The 15,576-nt window shown below is 41.6% G+C and overlaps 1 protein-coding gene across 3 annotated transcripts in view; it reads left to right on the forward strand.

Annotated features, from left to right (window-relative positions):
• astn1 (astrotactin 1) overlaps window positions 1-15,576 on the forward strand; it is a gene marked incomplete at its 3' end in the record, with an annotated part of 367,742 nt that overhangs the window by 342,386 nt on the left and 9,780 nt on the right. For 2 of the 3 annotated variants that reach the window (XM_080461072.1, XM_080461073.1), the window contains exons 21-23: window positions 7,636-7,771; window positions 10,005-10,105; window positions 12,372-12,555. In XM_080461072.1, the coding sequence (XP_080317198.1) occupies window positions 7,636-7,771; window positions 10,005-10,105; window positions 12,372-12,555 (421 nt within the window). Of the gene's footprint in view, window positions 1-7,635; window positions 7,772-10,004; window positions 10,106-12,371; window positions 12,560-15,576 lie in introns of those variants that run through there. The other variant, XM_080461074.1, reaches the window with a different exon arrangement.

The following is a 15,576-nucleotide window of genomic DNA, read 5'->3' on the forward strand; positions in this document are numbered from 1 at the left end:
CTTATAGTTCACAGGTTCAAATGAAGAGGGAAATGTGCGTGATTTGAATGACGTGCCGTCAGGGCTGCGTTTCACTTAGCACGCAAGGAAGTAAAACGTTTGGAGCAGGTCAGTGCAATCGAACGCACTGGTAGACATATAAGCATATCTGTAGCATGAGACAAACACCTGACTGACAGCCTAATCGCTCCAGAAGCACTTAAAAATGTTGTCAGTGTGAATTGTTGTCAAGAGGGGGAGTTTATTTGAAGCAAATTCGGAAAAGGAATGTTTGGTTGTGAGAGATGAAAGAGAGTAGATGAGTTCAGACAAGCCAGAAATGTGCATATAAACCACATATAAAATATTTGATACTTTAACATTCAGGTTTTGTAACAATGCAGTTCTTTACAAGGTTTGGTAGGCACGCAGTTCTCACCCAAACACTGCAGTTGTGTTATTGCTTGTTGCGTCCACCTTTATTTCAAGGTGTTTCATTGTTTTTGCTGACGTATTTGGCAAATTTCACGCTTGATGTGTGAGCGCCTTCGTGGTAACTGCTATCAAATTGGTCAGACACGCTTCTATTGAATTACGGAACAATTTATTGCTCCTCTGAAGAAATTGCGCCACTTTGACGCAAATGCAGCTGTGCGGCGTACATGTGAAACACAAATTGAGAGAAAGCGCTGCTCCTCCATCTCGAATCACTCCGGAAAGTGTTTGGTGAAATGACACCTTTGAGCCGTCTTTCCCATCTCACTCCTTCTGTCCCTTCAATTAGACAATCCCGTCTTCGTTTTAGGTGGGTCGTTGCTCTTGAGAAGTGACAAGCGAGTGGCCAATCATTGTGATCCGGGAGCACTCGAAGGGTTTGTCAGTGATCTGATGTTGTTGTGTTGCTGGTCTCTTTTCCTTTTATCCAGCGGAAATTTAGACGAACGAGTCCAGATGTTATTTGTTAAGGCATTTGCTGCCTCCCTCTGCGTGTGTGTGTGTGTGTGTGTGTGTGTGTGTGTGTGTGTGTGTGTGTGTGTGTGTGTGTGTGTGTGTGTGTGTGTGTGTGTGTGTGTGTGTGTGTGTGTGTGTGTGTGTGTGTGTGTGTGTGTGTGTGTGTGTGTGTGTGTGTGTGTGTGTGTGTGTGTGTGTGTGTGTGTGTGTGTGTGTGTGTGTGTGTGTGTGTGTGGGCTGCCAATTACAGCTAGTTACAAGGAAGCTGTCTCGATGAACAGGAGTAGATGGATTCCCAGGCAGCCCATCGTGAAATCCAGAGAAAAGAGACCATTTAAGCTCAAGTGTTTACCTTTACAGGCAGAACCCGTGTGTGTGTGTGTGTGTGTGTGTGTGTACACATTGGTTCTCTCCCCCTTCTCTGCTTTCTTCCGGTTTCCCTCCCGCCGCTCTCCTCACAGTTCACCAGGTTCAGGATACCAGCCTCTCTAAACTTAACTTCTGTTTTAGTGAGCGACTGCTCCCACTGTAAAACACAGTGCTGTCATTATCGAGAAGAAGTTAAATTATCATATATGAGGCTGTATTTTGCATTCATTCCTGGAATAGGAATGACATGCATCGGTTATTAGCTTGGTGTGTCAACAAATTGGTTGCCCCGTGTATTTTTTTTTTTGCAATGTTTTGAATGTAGTTTAGGGTGATGAAAATTGCTTCCGTGCCTCTAAAACTCACATGCCATATAAATTACACAGCCTGTTTTGACTTATGAATGAAACCTCCTGCTTCAGAAGCTGATACGAGGAAACTATGCACTTTGTTTAAGCCAATGCCGTGCAACGTTGTTTGTTTCATAAATAACACGTGAGACAGGAAATATACAAGTCAAATTTAAAAATGGACCTCATTCCAAATATCTGTGCAGTTAAACCCACCTAAAAAAATCAGCGAAGTCTAATCTTGTTATTACAGTACAGCTGGGTGGTTTGATACTATTGTGCCCCTTCCAAGTGAAATTGTGTGTACACAGACTGTGTACTGACTCATTCTACAGCTAAACATGGAAAAACTGAGAAAAATCCCTTGACTCTTGAATACTTTCTCTTCTTCTGAAAACATTATTCTTACACAACAGGGCACATAAACTAATTAGCTAGAACCTGACCACAATTAGGTTTGCTAATTTAGTCTAGTCCCTTTGTGAAATAATTCAACGGCAGGGTTTTCATCAGATCCTCCGAAAAAGAGTAAATCTGCACAGGTCCCAAAGTTTCTTGAACATTTTTTTTAAGAAATCATCACAATGTATTGTGTACACAGTGTTGTTAGCATGCATGTGTGTGTTTTGAATTAGGAATCGCTTGTAGGTCAAAATCATCAGAAGGGTTTGGTTTTTTTGGGGGGTTTTTTTTGGCACAAATGTTGCCTCCATGCAGGCTATAAAAAAGTATATAAAACACTATAATAACACACTTATGGATCAAAAGCTATATTAAAAGTCATACAATTATTTTGTGACCTATTTTCATATGGAGGTATCTGATGTCTAATGGACATTGAGATTCGGCAGTAAAAACATTATCGTCTTTGAAACACCTGCCGTTTCCATTAAGAAGCCGAGAAAAACAGCAGTGGATTAGCTGGAAGCGTCCGCACACACACACACACACCCCGTACACACACGTTAAGGGTCCAGGCCTGCACAACTGAACTGATGACAGCAGGCATGACTTCAAAAGGTGAGACATCCCATAACTCACATCAGTCTCCTGGCAATCCTTGATTTTTTCCTACCAATCATACTTTAAGAATGCCGAGGGTAAACAACTCCAGCTGAATGACAAGTTCCTCAGAGTTGTGGTGCTCGACTGGATCCCCACAGTCTGTGTGTGGTGTGCTCTCTGCAATGAATATGATTTTCCATTGTAAATAAGACGCGAGTCTCCTTAATCCGATAGAAGACCATTCGTAGAGAAAACATATCTGCTGTTTACTGTGGTCATGTTTTGCGTTGTGGTTTTCACCTGTGGTGTGCACCTGAGCGAGAATCTTAACAATGATTGATAGATATTGCAACCGCAATGCCAACCAATGTTGCAATGCCAACACCTTCTGTCAAATCGTGCGTCTACTCCCTCCAATCGCTGACTTTGTTCCATTTTTCTCTCAAATCCGCTGCTGTAACTCTTTTTAAGAAACTGGCCTCTGACTTCAATAACCTTCCTCCCATTGTGAACCTTGCCATTTCTTTCTAAGATTCTTTAAAAAAACAAACTGCAGCATCTCAAGTTCATTCCCCACTCTCCAACAACGATCTCTCTGAACAGCTTCGGTCTGGTTTTTGTCTTCATCACGGAAATAGCCCTCCTCAATGTCACCAATGGCCTCCTTGATTGCAGCTCACGCTGGTCTTTCATCCGTCCTCCTCGTCCTCGATCTGAGTGCAGCTTTCGACACCGTCTCCCACTCCATCCTCCTCGACATTTTGGCATCCAGTGGAGTATCCAACACACCCCTGCACTCTTTCAAGTCATACCTCTCTGGTCACACTCAGTTCATTCAAATAAAATAGTTCACGTCCGAGCCATCTCCCCTCTCCTCCGGTGTCCCCCTGGGCTCTGTCCTGTCTCCCATCTTATTTGACTGTCTAGCTCCTCCCCCATGGCTATATTTTCAATACAATACAATACCCTGCTTCTTTGGGTCCTGAATAGTCTTGGCTTGATGGCTTGTGTTGGGGTCTGGGCCCCCCGTGTCCCATTCTCCTGCAAGCTCCTCCTGGCTGAGGGTCTAAATCTTTGTCAGTGAGCTCTTCTCCACTGCCGAGATAGTCCCTATCAAGATTCTGATTAGACAGTATGATTATTGCACAGGTGTGCCTGAGACTGGCCATAATGAAAGGAGGATGGATCATCTCAGCAAAGGAGAACACAGATTTGGACAAATTTGTGAACAATATTTGAGGGAAATGGGCTTTTTGTGTACAAAGGAAAAGTCTTATATCATGAAAAACAAAAGTGTTGCATTTGTATTTTTGTTTTTAGTATATAACTGTGACAATATCATCAGCAAGGTTACTGTCTGTGCCCCCACCTCTACTTTATTTACTTTCTGCTCTCTACATTTTGACGTATTACTGGAGGTTAGATGATATTAATTTGAGTCATCTGACACTGTGAACCATCTCTGACGTCTCTGTGGTTGCATACATGTATTTGTTTTCTGTACTTAGTCTGCACGGTGCCTCTGAATTTATCTGTCATCTATAACTAGATTACTGGTCATTTGAACTCAAGCTATTCTCTTTTCCAAAACCTCACCAACAAGTAGGTTTTACAACAGAAATGTCCAAACTGCAGCAACTTATCAAGAGCCAGTATGCCGACAGCAGGTAGTCTCCAATTATGTCATCTTATGGTTTTTTATTCATGTGGGAATCGTTTGGGTTCTCAGCACAGTCGATTTTAACAATTTTTTTATTGATTCTCTTTGGGGAAATTATTCCGCTGCCTGTGACCCATCTTATTGACATTTTAACTTATCCAAGCTCTCAACGTTATACACCCCATCCTGAGTACCGAGTCCTGAGTTCAGCCAACAAAGTGCTCTTACACATCCCACAATCCACATTAAAGAAATATTGTTTTGCACATATTACTTTGTACATTTTGTTTTCATTATACAACACAATATTTGAAATATGTATTGACCGTATTCATTTCTCTTATATTGTATTGTGAATAGCCGGTGCAGCACTTTGGTCCACAAGCGTTGTTTCTAAATGTGCTTTATAAATTAACCTTGACTTGACATCCTGGGACCTGCCACAGAGGAGCACCCAGGGAGCGGTCTGCAGTTTAGGGACCACAGTGGTGGTGGAGCGTAAGCAGCAGCTTTCATTCCCTCACTTAAATCTCTTTTCTGTTTTGTCAAAAGGGGGCCACCACTGCCCAGAGATGGGCGGGAGGTGGGGGGGATACATCTAATTGCTATCAGTAACCCATTGAGAAAGTCTGAGAGAACCAAGATGTAAATTTGACGTCACTTGAAATCACATTTCTGTATTTGAACTAAAAATCATATTCCTTTGTGATGCATACTCTAATAACACCAACATATGTTTGTCAAAGTGTCAAAAGCCACATTTAAGTAGAATAACATGCTTGTGATGTTTTATTTTTTTTAACCCAATGGCAGTCATTTTTCAGCACTATATTGTGGATTTCACCTGTTTCGCCTATTGAATGCTGTCAACTTGTAAGTGGTACTCTCCCCAATGGAAACTTTACTAATTCACATGAATTCACCACTAATATTGAAAAATACTAAAGCTTTTGTCCTTGTTTATTGGTTTTATATGACATCAAACACATTTCTTGGAGTCAATACTTCACTGTTATTTATCATTACCTTTCTGATCGGTTCCTGAAAAAATTGTTCTGACACTTACTGGGTCATGTGTTTTACATTTAGAACGTTGTCGAGGAAATACAGACATTTTTAAAGCTTTGAGACCGGTTGGATGAGGATTATGCAAAAAGGGAGGGAGGTAGACCTAGAGGTCAGAGAAAACTGTTGGAAAAGCTGGTGTGTTCAGTCTGCAGGGGAAAAGTGGGTGGACTCTCTTCCCCAGCATCCACTGTCAAGGTGCCCTTGGACATCGGTCTGTCGGAGTGAAGTGGAGTGATGTGAATGAACTGCATGTGTAGAGTGTATGATACAGGACGCCCTGTTCTTTCTGCCTTTTTATCAAGCAGGTGTGATCCAAATCCTGATCACCACTCTCAGATGTATTCGACCGTGTCTGCATCTCATCATGCAGTCGATAAAATCTCATCGACACACATGTTTGCTATTTTTTGAGAAGAGATTTTTTTGTTAAATTTTTTTTTTCTTCTTCTTCTAATGGTCTGCTCTCTAACGTTCTGCCCTTAAAAAAGGAATAAAAGTCAGTTCAATTTTCCTCCTCTGCACCGCAGCGCTGTAAAACAGCACCCGATCTCACATGAACAAGCCCTACAGGTACATAATGTACTTTAAGTGTGCATTGCGGTACAATAAAGCGATTCTCATCTGTTTTATGTTTTGTGAAGATGTCTGTTTACAATGTAGCACGGAGCTAGTGTCAGGTTGTATTATCTGCCCTATTAAAATAGACATAACAGGCGGATTCCCATGCGGTATATGTTTAATTTAACCCAGGCGAAGTGAACCGGAGCTGTCCTCAGTTTACCTTATCAGACCTCAACTCTCACATTTGAACGTACTGATTCATACACATTTTATAGTGTCATTTAAAGGGGTCATGTTACACAGCTTTTCAACACTTTCATATGGGTCTTGTTGGTTCAAAAACATTACATTCAATGTTTATTGCCCCAAATCCATCTTATCCTTGATTTTCAGCCATTTGAATATTGGATCATATGATCCGAATCTGCTGTGTCTGTGTGAGCTGGACTGTCTCCGCCAACACATGGCCATCATGGGAAGAGGAGGAAGTACTTCCTCTCGTGGTGCCTTGTGAAAGAGCAGAGCTGCCTGATTGTGGGAGGTTCAAAGGGAGGGCCTCCCTTGATTGGGATTGGCTCAACCTCCGCTGACACTATAGAGGGTTTGATTTCTGATTCACTCGTTGGAGCAACGCACTTTTAAAAATTCAAACCAGCCAGAGAGAAAGATGACAGACTTTATTCACATCTGGGGAGTCATTTCCAGGTATGGGGCCGATTATTACTGTTGGAAATCCATTAGAAACTGAATTTTGCATAATATGTCCCCTTTAAATAAAGACATACCTCTGAAAAGAACCTATAAAATATACATTTAGTTTAAGCAGCTTATTACGACCTGTAATTTCAATTTGCACATACAGCCACACTTTTTGAACAAACGTAGGCTGGACCAGTAAAAATGATAACGTAATAATGACGACCCTAATCTTTCGTTCATTTTTTAATGAAAGATGAATAAGTACATTCTGATAACAGTTATTTTTACGAAATGGAATAAAACCTTAAGAAGTATAGTTCAAGCTTATATCCTATCGACCACAGCATTTCTCTCTCGAGTCTCGAGTTCATGAGATTCAAATTGGTCTTGTTTTTCCTAAATTTCTAGCATGTTCAGGTTTTTAAAAAAGTGTTGCATTTGTAGCATTGCCCTGTTGTTTTTGTTGTTTTTGTGCACTGAAACAACATTTAAAAAAAAAAAAAAAAGAGTTTTCCAGAAATGTGTTTGTATTCATATTGTTATTTTGCTGATCTGGTCCACTTGAGGCAAAATTCTGTGTGGCGCCTGGCTAAAATGACATCCCAGTTTACACCAAAATGGGCAAATTGTGCTGCTTCCTTGATTTCAATTCTGCAGCCTTCAGCATGCATCATTTCATGAACTCAAACCATTATAGTATGGTTTTCATGCTGATACTGTTTCGCGAGCAATGGAATATCTTTCATTGGTGCATTACCTTAGGCATCGCTCCCATCTGCTGTTTTTTTTATTTTTTTTATTATAATGCACACTCATTGTACACCAGCCGTGTTGTCATACCGAAGTATTATTCAAGGAAAAACAATATTTAAAATGCCAGACTATTATTTTTCATAAATTATAAGTGCAAATATCTGAAAATACGCAAAGTGCTTTAGAGTAAACTCCCTCATTCTGAACAGGAGTCTATTTCTGTCTTTCTCTCTGCTGCAGAAACCCTTTTGAGCTTTGTTGATGACATCTTATCTGGGGCCAGATCTCCATGTGTGATGTTAGGGGACATCCCAGACCTTCTGTCCTCCTCTATCAGCATGATCATTCGCTGCCTGGAGCCTGACACCACGTACATGTAAGTGAACTCTCTCCTTGAAAACGTTAAGTGAATGAACTTTTGCCATCGACTCCATATAGATGGATGACTCAACGCGTTAGCGTGTGCCTGATGCCGATTCTAAACAGAACTATTGCGGAACAGTTTGGAAATTAAGAACATGAAAAAAAGTTTGCATCCCGAAAAACGTTAGAGATATAAATGTGCAATTGATAGACATCATTGTCCCACAATGCATTGCAAAAAGATCACGGAGGAGCTAGCCGCAGCTGGAACAGATTATAGTAATTGTAAATGTGGCGAGACAGCAGCGGAGAGCTCATAGAAAACAAACAAAGAATCATCTTTGGAAAAGCATTTAGTTTTCTGCTTGTGAAGTTTACAGAGCGGTGTCATTTCGGAGTGTGATTGATGTCTTCCGCTCCACAGATCTCATCATTTCCTGCAGGTGTTAAAAACAGTTTCATGTCTTCTAACTGCAGCTAAGATTGATCTTCCAGTGGTGTACATACACACGAGACTTTAGTATGTGACTGACAGTGTGTCACATGTTTACTTTGAAACGTTGAATCATGACTCGGTCGGTACAGCAGGTCATCGGCCCGCGTTGGTGGTCATATCCCCCATCTTCTAAATGAAGTCCATAAACATTATGCACACAACAACAAGGCTGTGGCTATGTTAAATACAAAGATTACATGATGGGATTTTCTGTATCATTAACATCTGAACATTCATAAAGTACTAAAAAATATATAAAAATTATTTAAAAAAACTAAATATATATTAGAGGTGTTGATAGATGCCCTCTGCCAATGGGGACAGCTGTTTATTTAATACACAGAGGCCAAATTGAAGGTAAACTAATTAAACAACTTTAGGTAGTCTGGCAGAAACTCATTGCTATTGACATCAAAATCATTGGTATAGTGAAAATAAATATGTCCAGTTTACATTTTTCTCCATATTCATGTGTTTACAGTATTTTTGAGGCAATTCTAAACAACCTAAACAGCATTCATATTCATCCTGGTCAGGCTAGAAGAATGTTTTCTGTTGCCACAAAAGTAAATTTGATGAATGCTATGATAAAAAAAAAAAAAAAGAATTATACATTGTGCGTGCCTGCAGTCTGACGATGACATGCCGTGATTAAGTTGTGGTTGTTTCGTCAAGCACACACACACAGACACACACACACAGATTTACTTCGGATGTTCAGATGCTCCCATGTGCAAACTCACACATGCTGGTGCTTTGCCAGGAGAAAAGAAGCAAGGTGGAGATGGGAAAATGGAGAATCAGGCTAGAAAAGACAGCCAGCAAAGTGAGATCAGTATTTGGACCTTGACAACAACAAAAAAAAAATTTTTTTTAAAAAGGGTAAAAACAGGAAAAGTTAGGTGCAAGGGGAAAAGGGGACTAACCACAAAACAAAAAGAAGAAGTGAAGGGCACGGTTTTTTCAAACTTTTGATGTACATGTGCTGAGTGAGCAGCTGCACATGCCCTTTTAATCCCCGCATCAGCGAGACTCCTGCTCTCTCTATCCTATCTGACAGTTCATTCATCTCTGGGAACTGAGGCCGAGTTGTTCCCTTCAGGACACTGCACACTCCCTATGTTTTCTATACAGACTGAGCTCATAGGAAGACTGATTTTGGTGCCTTGTAAGAGGAAAATATATTGTGTTGGGAGAGGTATGCCCATGCTGTTACAAAAACAGGTGCACTGAAAACACAAAGTTGAAAGTTTGTGAATTAAAAAAAAACAACAACAAAAATACACATTTTCAAGTGTCTTTTCTTTACTGATTCAGGTATAAATGGAGTCCACTATTCTTTAAATCTATAATCAGATTAAAATATTTATGTCCAGATGTAATCTGATGGTTAAAAGTTGTGATTTGGTGATTTTCACTTCATCATCCTATTTTTGTCGCCATTGTCTGATTGCAGGTGTTTGCAAGTTACTCTTTGGCCACTAGGTGGAGATATTCATTCAGTGAATTCACAGTTATGACAGCAGCAAAGTTCAAATTGTTACATTAACACTAGAGAAAGTTTTGTTTAGATGATGAAAGTGTGCATATGTTCAGCACAGAGAGTCTGATTGAATCTGCTCTGAGACCGTCTCTGATGTGATTCGTCAGATCGCCATGCGTCCAGGCTTTGTTACCATTTTCACTAAATGAATATCAAAATGTGTCTACATTTTTCTGTGACTTTGTGTTCATGTATTCATGTGTGCAGGTTCCGGCTGTGGTCAGTAGACAACACAGGACGTCGGTCCGGTCCAAGTGAGGTCACTATCAAAACTCCGTGTCCAACTGTGGATGACGTCAAAGCACAAGGTGAGGAAAAGAGACGGTCACAGTCTGGAGCAGGAGTGTCAAACATACTGCCCGCAGGTCCAAATACGGCCCGGTCGACGGTCCAGTCTGGCCTGCTGAATGACCTTGCAAATAGTCAAACTGGAAAGGCGACATTGATTTTATAATTTCAGTGTGAATAGCTGTTGTTCCTCATTTATTCACTGAGGGTCACACTGTTTTACGGTAGTAGGACATGACAGAACACAGAACCAAGGCGATCAGTGATGCAACAGTATCAGAATCAAACATCAAATTTGTTCTTTTATTTATTTAAATTTTTAAATTACTTTATTGGAATGAGGGTATATATATATATATATATGGCATCTCTCATTAAAATGAGTTTGAATTCGTCTCAGATCACAGGTGGCTCACAGGGACGAGCAGCTGGATGCCTGCGATGACCCTTCAGAGTGGGCCACAGTTAATCACATGTGAATCTGTGCTGTACGTCATCAGTCGGACTGGTTATGGAACAGAGAAGATAACATTTCGTGGGTTTGATTTCCCTTATGTCGTCAGTTGGGCTTATTTACAGGACAGACATTTACATTGCCTGTTAGCAATTACGTTTCAAGACCTCACAAAACAGATGTCAGAGGAGCTCATAGAGCAAGTCATGAAGTCCCAGGGAGATATTTCTCTTCTGTGGAGTGGGACTGTTCATGAACACTGGACACGACAACCCGGTGAGGATGTTGACCGAAAAAAATGTGTTATTCTGTGTTAAAGTGTTGAAATCTTTTGTCATCCTCTGCACATATGGAAGCTTCATGGCGAAGATGTTTTCGTGAACCCAGCTGCTCTGGTGAGGTGTGATACTGCTGCTGGGCTTATACCGTTAATTTTAATGCTTGGAAACACTCGAATGGTGTGAAACGCAATACTTCCAATGTACTGGCTCTTTTCTGAGAAGACTTTGTTGACATTGTCATTCAAAGGAAGGGGGGGATAAGTTCCGAGTGTGACAACCCTTTAAAGTAACTTAATATTTTCCAGCTCAAACGAAAGTATCAAACCACTTTGTTGATGATTTATTAATTTGAAAGCAATATCGACACCAAGATATGCATGTAAAAGGACATCTGTACTATTAATCTAAAACTGCGACTGCGGTAGAAAAGGGAAACGATATCTCATCTCCGCTAATGAAAAGCGTGTAAATTTTTTTCCTGGTCTGATGCCTCCAAAAAAGAAAAAACAGAAAGCGTGCGGCTTGCAAAATGTGAAAAGTTGTGATTATTAGAGATTTTTCTTGTCACAGTCACTGCTGATCGATGCATCATGCACTGATGGTGTTGGCAGTCTTGAGGGGATTTTATAGTCCGACACAACACCTCTGACATATCTGAGAAGCGGAGGTGCTAAAACCTCTGCAGCGACAGCAGCATATGGGTGGAGATCTGTTTAGATTACTACTTGTTAGAGTAGTGTGACACTTAACCTCTCCCGATTCGAATCCATCCATCCATCGCTCCAACTTTCTATGCCCGCTTTATCCAGCCCAGGATTGTGGAGAATTTGAACTGATGTCAGTTGACGTTGGTAAAAGGTGGGATCCACTTTAGACACGTTGTCATCATCCAGAGAGACACACAGGAACACGTTGACCCGTACCAGCAATGTGCATGCATGGGAAGGGCGGCACAGTGGTGTAGTGGTCAGCAAGCTAAACATGGTCAATTTTAGTCTGGAGGGATAATTTGTTGTGTAATCATACATATGTCCTATAAGTAGACTTACTGTATGTATGACTGCGCAACAAAATCACTCATTTACCAAAATCAGTTTGAATTGAAAAATGTTACTTCTTCTATCAAGTACCGAGATGCAATTAATTTGCGATAGTTTACTTACATAGCCCAAATAACATAGTCTTTTTAACTTGAGTGTCACCACTGGTTTTCTTAGTATTCGCAATATGCACGGGTAAAGAGAAAAGTGAAGAAGTGAAATGACCAGTCCCTAAATTTCAAAGAGGTTTTTTTCGCCCACGTTTGCTCTGTTCATCTTCAGAAAAGTGAATGTCTGGTGCGTACTGGGTGGAATGCTCTCTCAAATCTGTGTATCAAACAATATATCAAAAACATCAGGTTGCACTCAGTTCAATGGGACCCGACTCCCGAAGTGGATGTAAGTCGCACCCATCACTGACGTGTGATGAGTAGTGAAGTCTTTCGTGCACTGTGCCATGAAACCTCTCAGATCTTTTTTGTTCTCACCTTGAATTGTTTGTCTCCACCAGAAATTGCTGACAAGATCTACAACTTGTTCAACGGCTACACCAGCGGGAAGGAGCAGCAGACAGCCTACAACACTCTGATGGACCTGGGCGCTCCCACACTGCACCGTGTCCTTTACCACTACAACCAGCGCTACGAAAGCTTCGGGGAGTTCACCTGGAGGTGTGAGGATGAACTGGGACCCAGGTAAAGTCTTCGTTTACCTCCGTTTGTCAGGTCAGATCAGCGCTTTAATAACAAGCAACAAACTAAAGATGAGTTGTCATATTAATGTTCTTCTGGGAGGCAGAATTTCTTTTTGATAAGAAAGAAAAATGAATGAAATCCTGAGAATTAAAAAAAAATTATATTTATCAATTTTGGTTTATTAGAAATGCCCACATCTGAGGAATATTCATTCCTTCCAGCAAATTGATCATCTACTTTAGCTTGATCGCTAATTTATCAGGAGAACCCAATAGTGCTCTGTGTGTGTGTGTGTGCGTGCGTGTTGCGCGTACTCCATTTATGAGTTGCCCTCCCACCAACAAAGTGCAATCTGTCATATTGAACTCGTGCAATTGACACTGACATCTTCAAACAATAACAGTGCAGCCTGGCTGCAGGACTCAAGAGAAGTGGCAACTCGACAAGAGTCTGGGTTGGATCAGTTTGGTGTGAACACCACTTTAAAGTGCAATTTTTAGCAAATAATCCTGTCAGAAGTGGAACAGTTCCCCACAAATTCAGCAGTGCTATGAAACCTAAACAGTGAATTAGCCATTTTGTTGTTCATTACACATTAAACAGATGGAAGATTTGGTGTGGGTTGTAATTACAGATATGCTTCATTAGTGATTATTTTGCCCCCAACTGCTCAACTGTGAAACTCCTCCAGACTGAAAAACCACGCCGATATTCCCCACAGCTCAGCTACTTTCCGAACTACTGTCGCTTGCTGTCAACTGCGTTGATTGAATCACGATTTATTGTCACAGGACTTCGTGTTGTTCTCACTATCAACAAATACCTCGAACAAAGACAGTATCAGTCCTACTTACAAGAACTGCACAGTGTTCCTATGGCTTGCCTGCTACAGGCCGGTTCTATAATCTACGCGGTGCGACGTGGATCTCATAATCTTGGATCCAGACAAGTTTCACTGTTCAACATTTATGGAATCGGAGGTGACGGCTGGCGAGACGTGCACCAGTCAGTAAGAATAGCGTCATCCATTCGTGCCGCTGGCGCTGTCTAGTCAGACCTGCTGAATTTCTGCTAAGCCCAACAAACTTTGTTTGCTTTTCCCCTCCATGGGAATCGGCTAACTTGTGGGCATCATCGCGTCATTCTCTGCTACTTTTTAATTAGTTGGTAGGTGACCATATGCTGTAGCAGCGGTCGTACTGAGTGATGTCGTCGGACTGCGGTCTTCAGAGACACCGCCGGTGGATTATCTCCTGCTAACTGTGACTTTCAAGACTGTGACACCAGTCGTTCGTTTGTGAGCTGCTTTCACTCCGCGGGGCCAGATTACTGATTTTCTCGTTTTCTGCTCTGGAAATCACCTGAACTTAAAAAGCCCTTGACGGTTTGTCTCTTCTGTAAAAGCAGTTTATTACAGAAACGGCAGTGTGATCCAGCCATCCTCCATCTATGCTACTTTACACCCACATCAAGAGGCAGATTTAGGAAGCTGCTTAGAGGGGAAAAAAAATAAAATACTGGTACAGGGAGAACATGCAGACTCCACACAGAAAGGCCTCCAATCCTGGAATCAAACCAGGGATACTGTTATTGTGGGAGCCCGTGTTAACCGCGACCCACTTTTCATCAAGTGAAATCTTTTTTTACAGTCTACAAATTCAATACCATAAAATGTCCCTGGTGCTGAATGCCACACAACAAAAATATACCGTCTTGGCCACTTCAGCCTTTAGTACCACTTGTAATGATATAGCATCATCTGCCGCCGTGGGCTTCTGCAAAAACACGGTATCATCTGGCCAGGGAAGTGGAGCCTGGCTATACTTTTCCACGTCCCCCCGAGCAAATCACAAAAACATCTGCACCATGGTCTGCTGGTGCGTTCATGCTCGAATGTTGTTGTTTACTGGGATTGAAGTACAATGACGTTATGGTGTCCAGACGGCACTAACTTCACTCACTCTTTGTTTGGCTCAGTGACGGTGGAGACCGACGGAAAGCAGCACGTTGCAAAGCCGAGTTAAGCCCTATTTATTTTTTCTCCACTGCTTTGAATGCATTGCAGCCAGCAGTGTGAAAGACCGGGGCTCCTTGTTTTCTGTGTTAAGCCCTGTACATAATACGATACACGTTAAGTCACCAGTTTGACGTGTTTCTACTAGTGTCCCCTGCCCATTTTTTTACAGTTCAGTGCCATTCACTCACAATACCCACGACAGCCATAAACTGTGGAACGATTGATTTACTTTCATCTCGGCTTGTGAACAACTTTAAATAAATATTGCTTTTTGGTCGCAATAAGCAATAAATGTAACCTAAACTGAGGTAATCCTGTCTATCCAAAGCATTTCCTTTGCATGTTTTGTTTTGTTTTTTTCCTGCAAGCTTTATTCCAGAGTGATATCAGCTCCGGTAACACTCAAAGGTGAGCAGATGTTCCACTCAAAGCTTCCAAAATGCTGTTGTTGATTGTCGGCGGTTGTGTGTGCGAATTAGAGGTGCAGGAGAAATTCATTCAATCTGACTGGGAAGCCGAGTGAGTTTAACCTCTGTGACATCACGAGAAACTTGCAACCAGGGAGGGCCCCCGAATTTCCCCCCAAACTACGGATAAGCACCCGCAATGTAAGACTGTAGCCTAATGTTTCATAAACAGAGCCATGTGTTGGATATAAAATATGCTTATAAACAGCAGTCTGTGGCGCATGCTTTCACTTTGGCGGGTGAAACTGATTAGCCAAGGCTCCCTTAATTCTGTGCGTTTCTCCGTGTGTCTGTGGGAGCCCCCACCCTCAGTGAAAGGTTGTTTTTAATAGGGACCACGCTGGAAAGAGTTGATGTAATTGAGGGAGTTGCTTCTGAAGCTTTCTATTAAAATACACTTAAAGGGAGGAGTGATTAATGTTGATAAAAGCACCTCAGAGCTGGAAAAGCAGCAGAGGAGTGCATCCGAGGTGAGACCTGGCAAAAGAGGACGGAAGTCTCTTTGATATGCACGGAGTTCGGCGTTCGGGGAGACTT

Source organism: Lipophrys pholis, assembly GCF_963383615.2.
Source record: "Lipophrys pholis genome assembly, chromosome: 1".
NCBI classification, from domain to species: Eukaryota; Metazoa; Chordata; class Actinopteri; order Blenniiformes; family Blenniidae; genus Lipophrys; species Lipophrys pholis.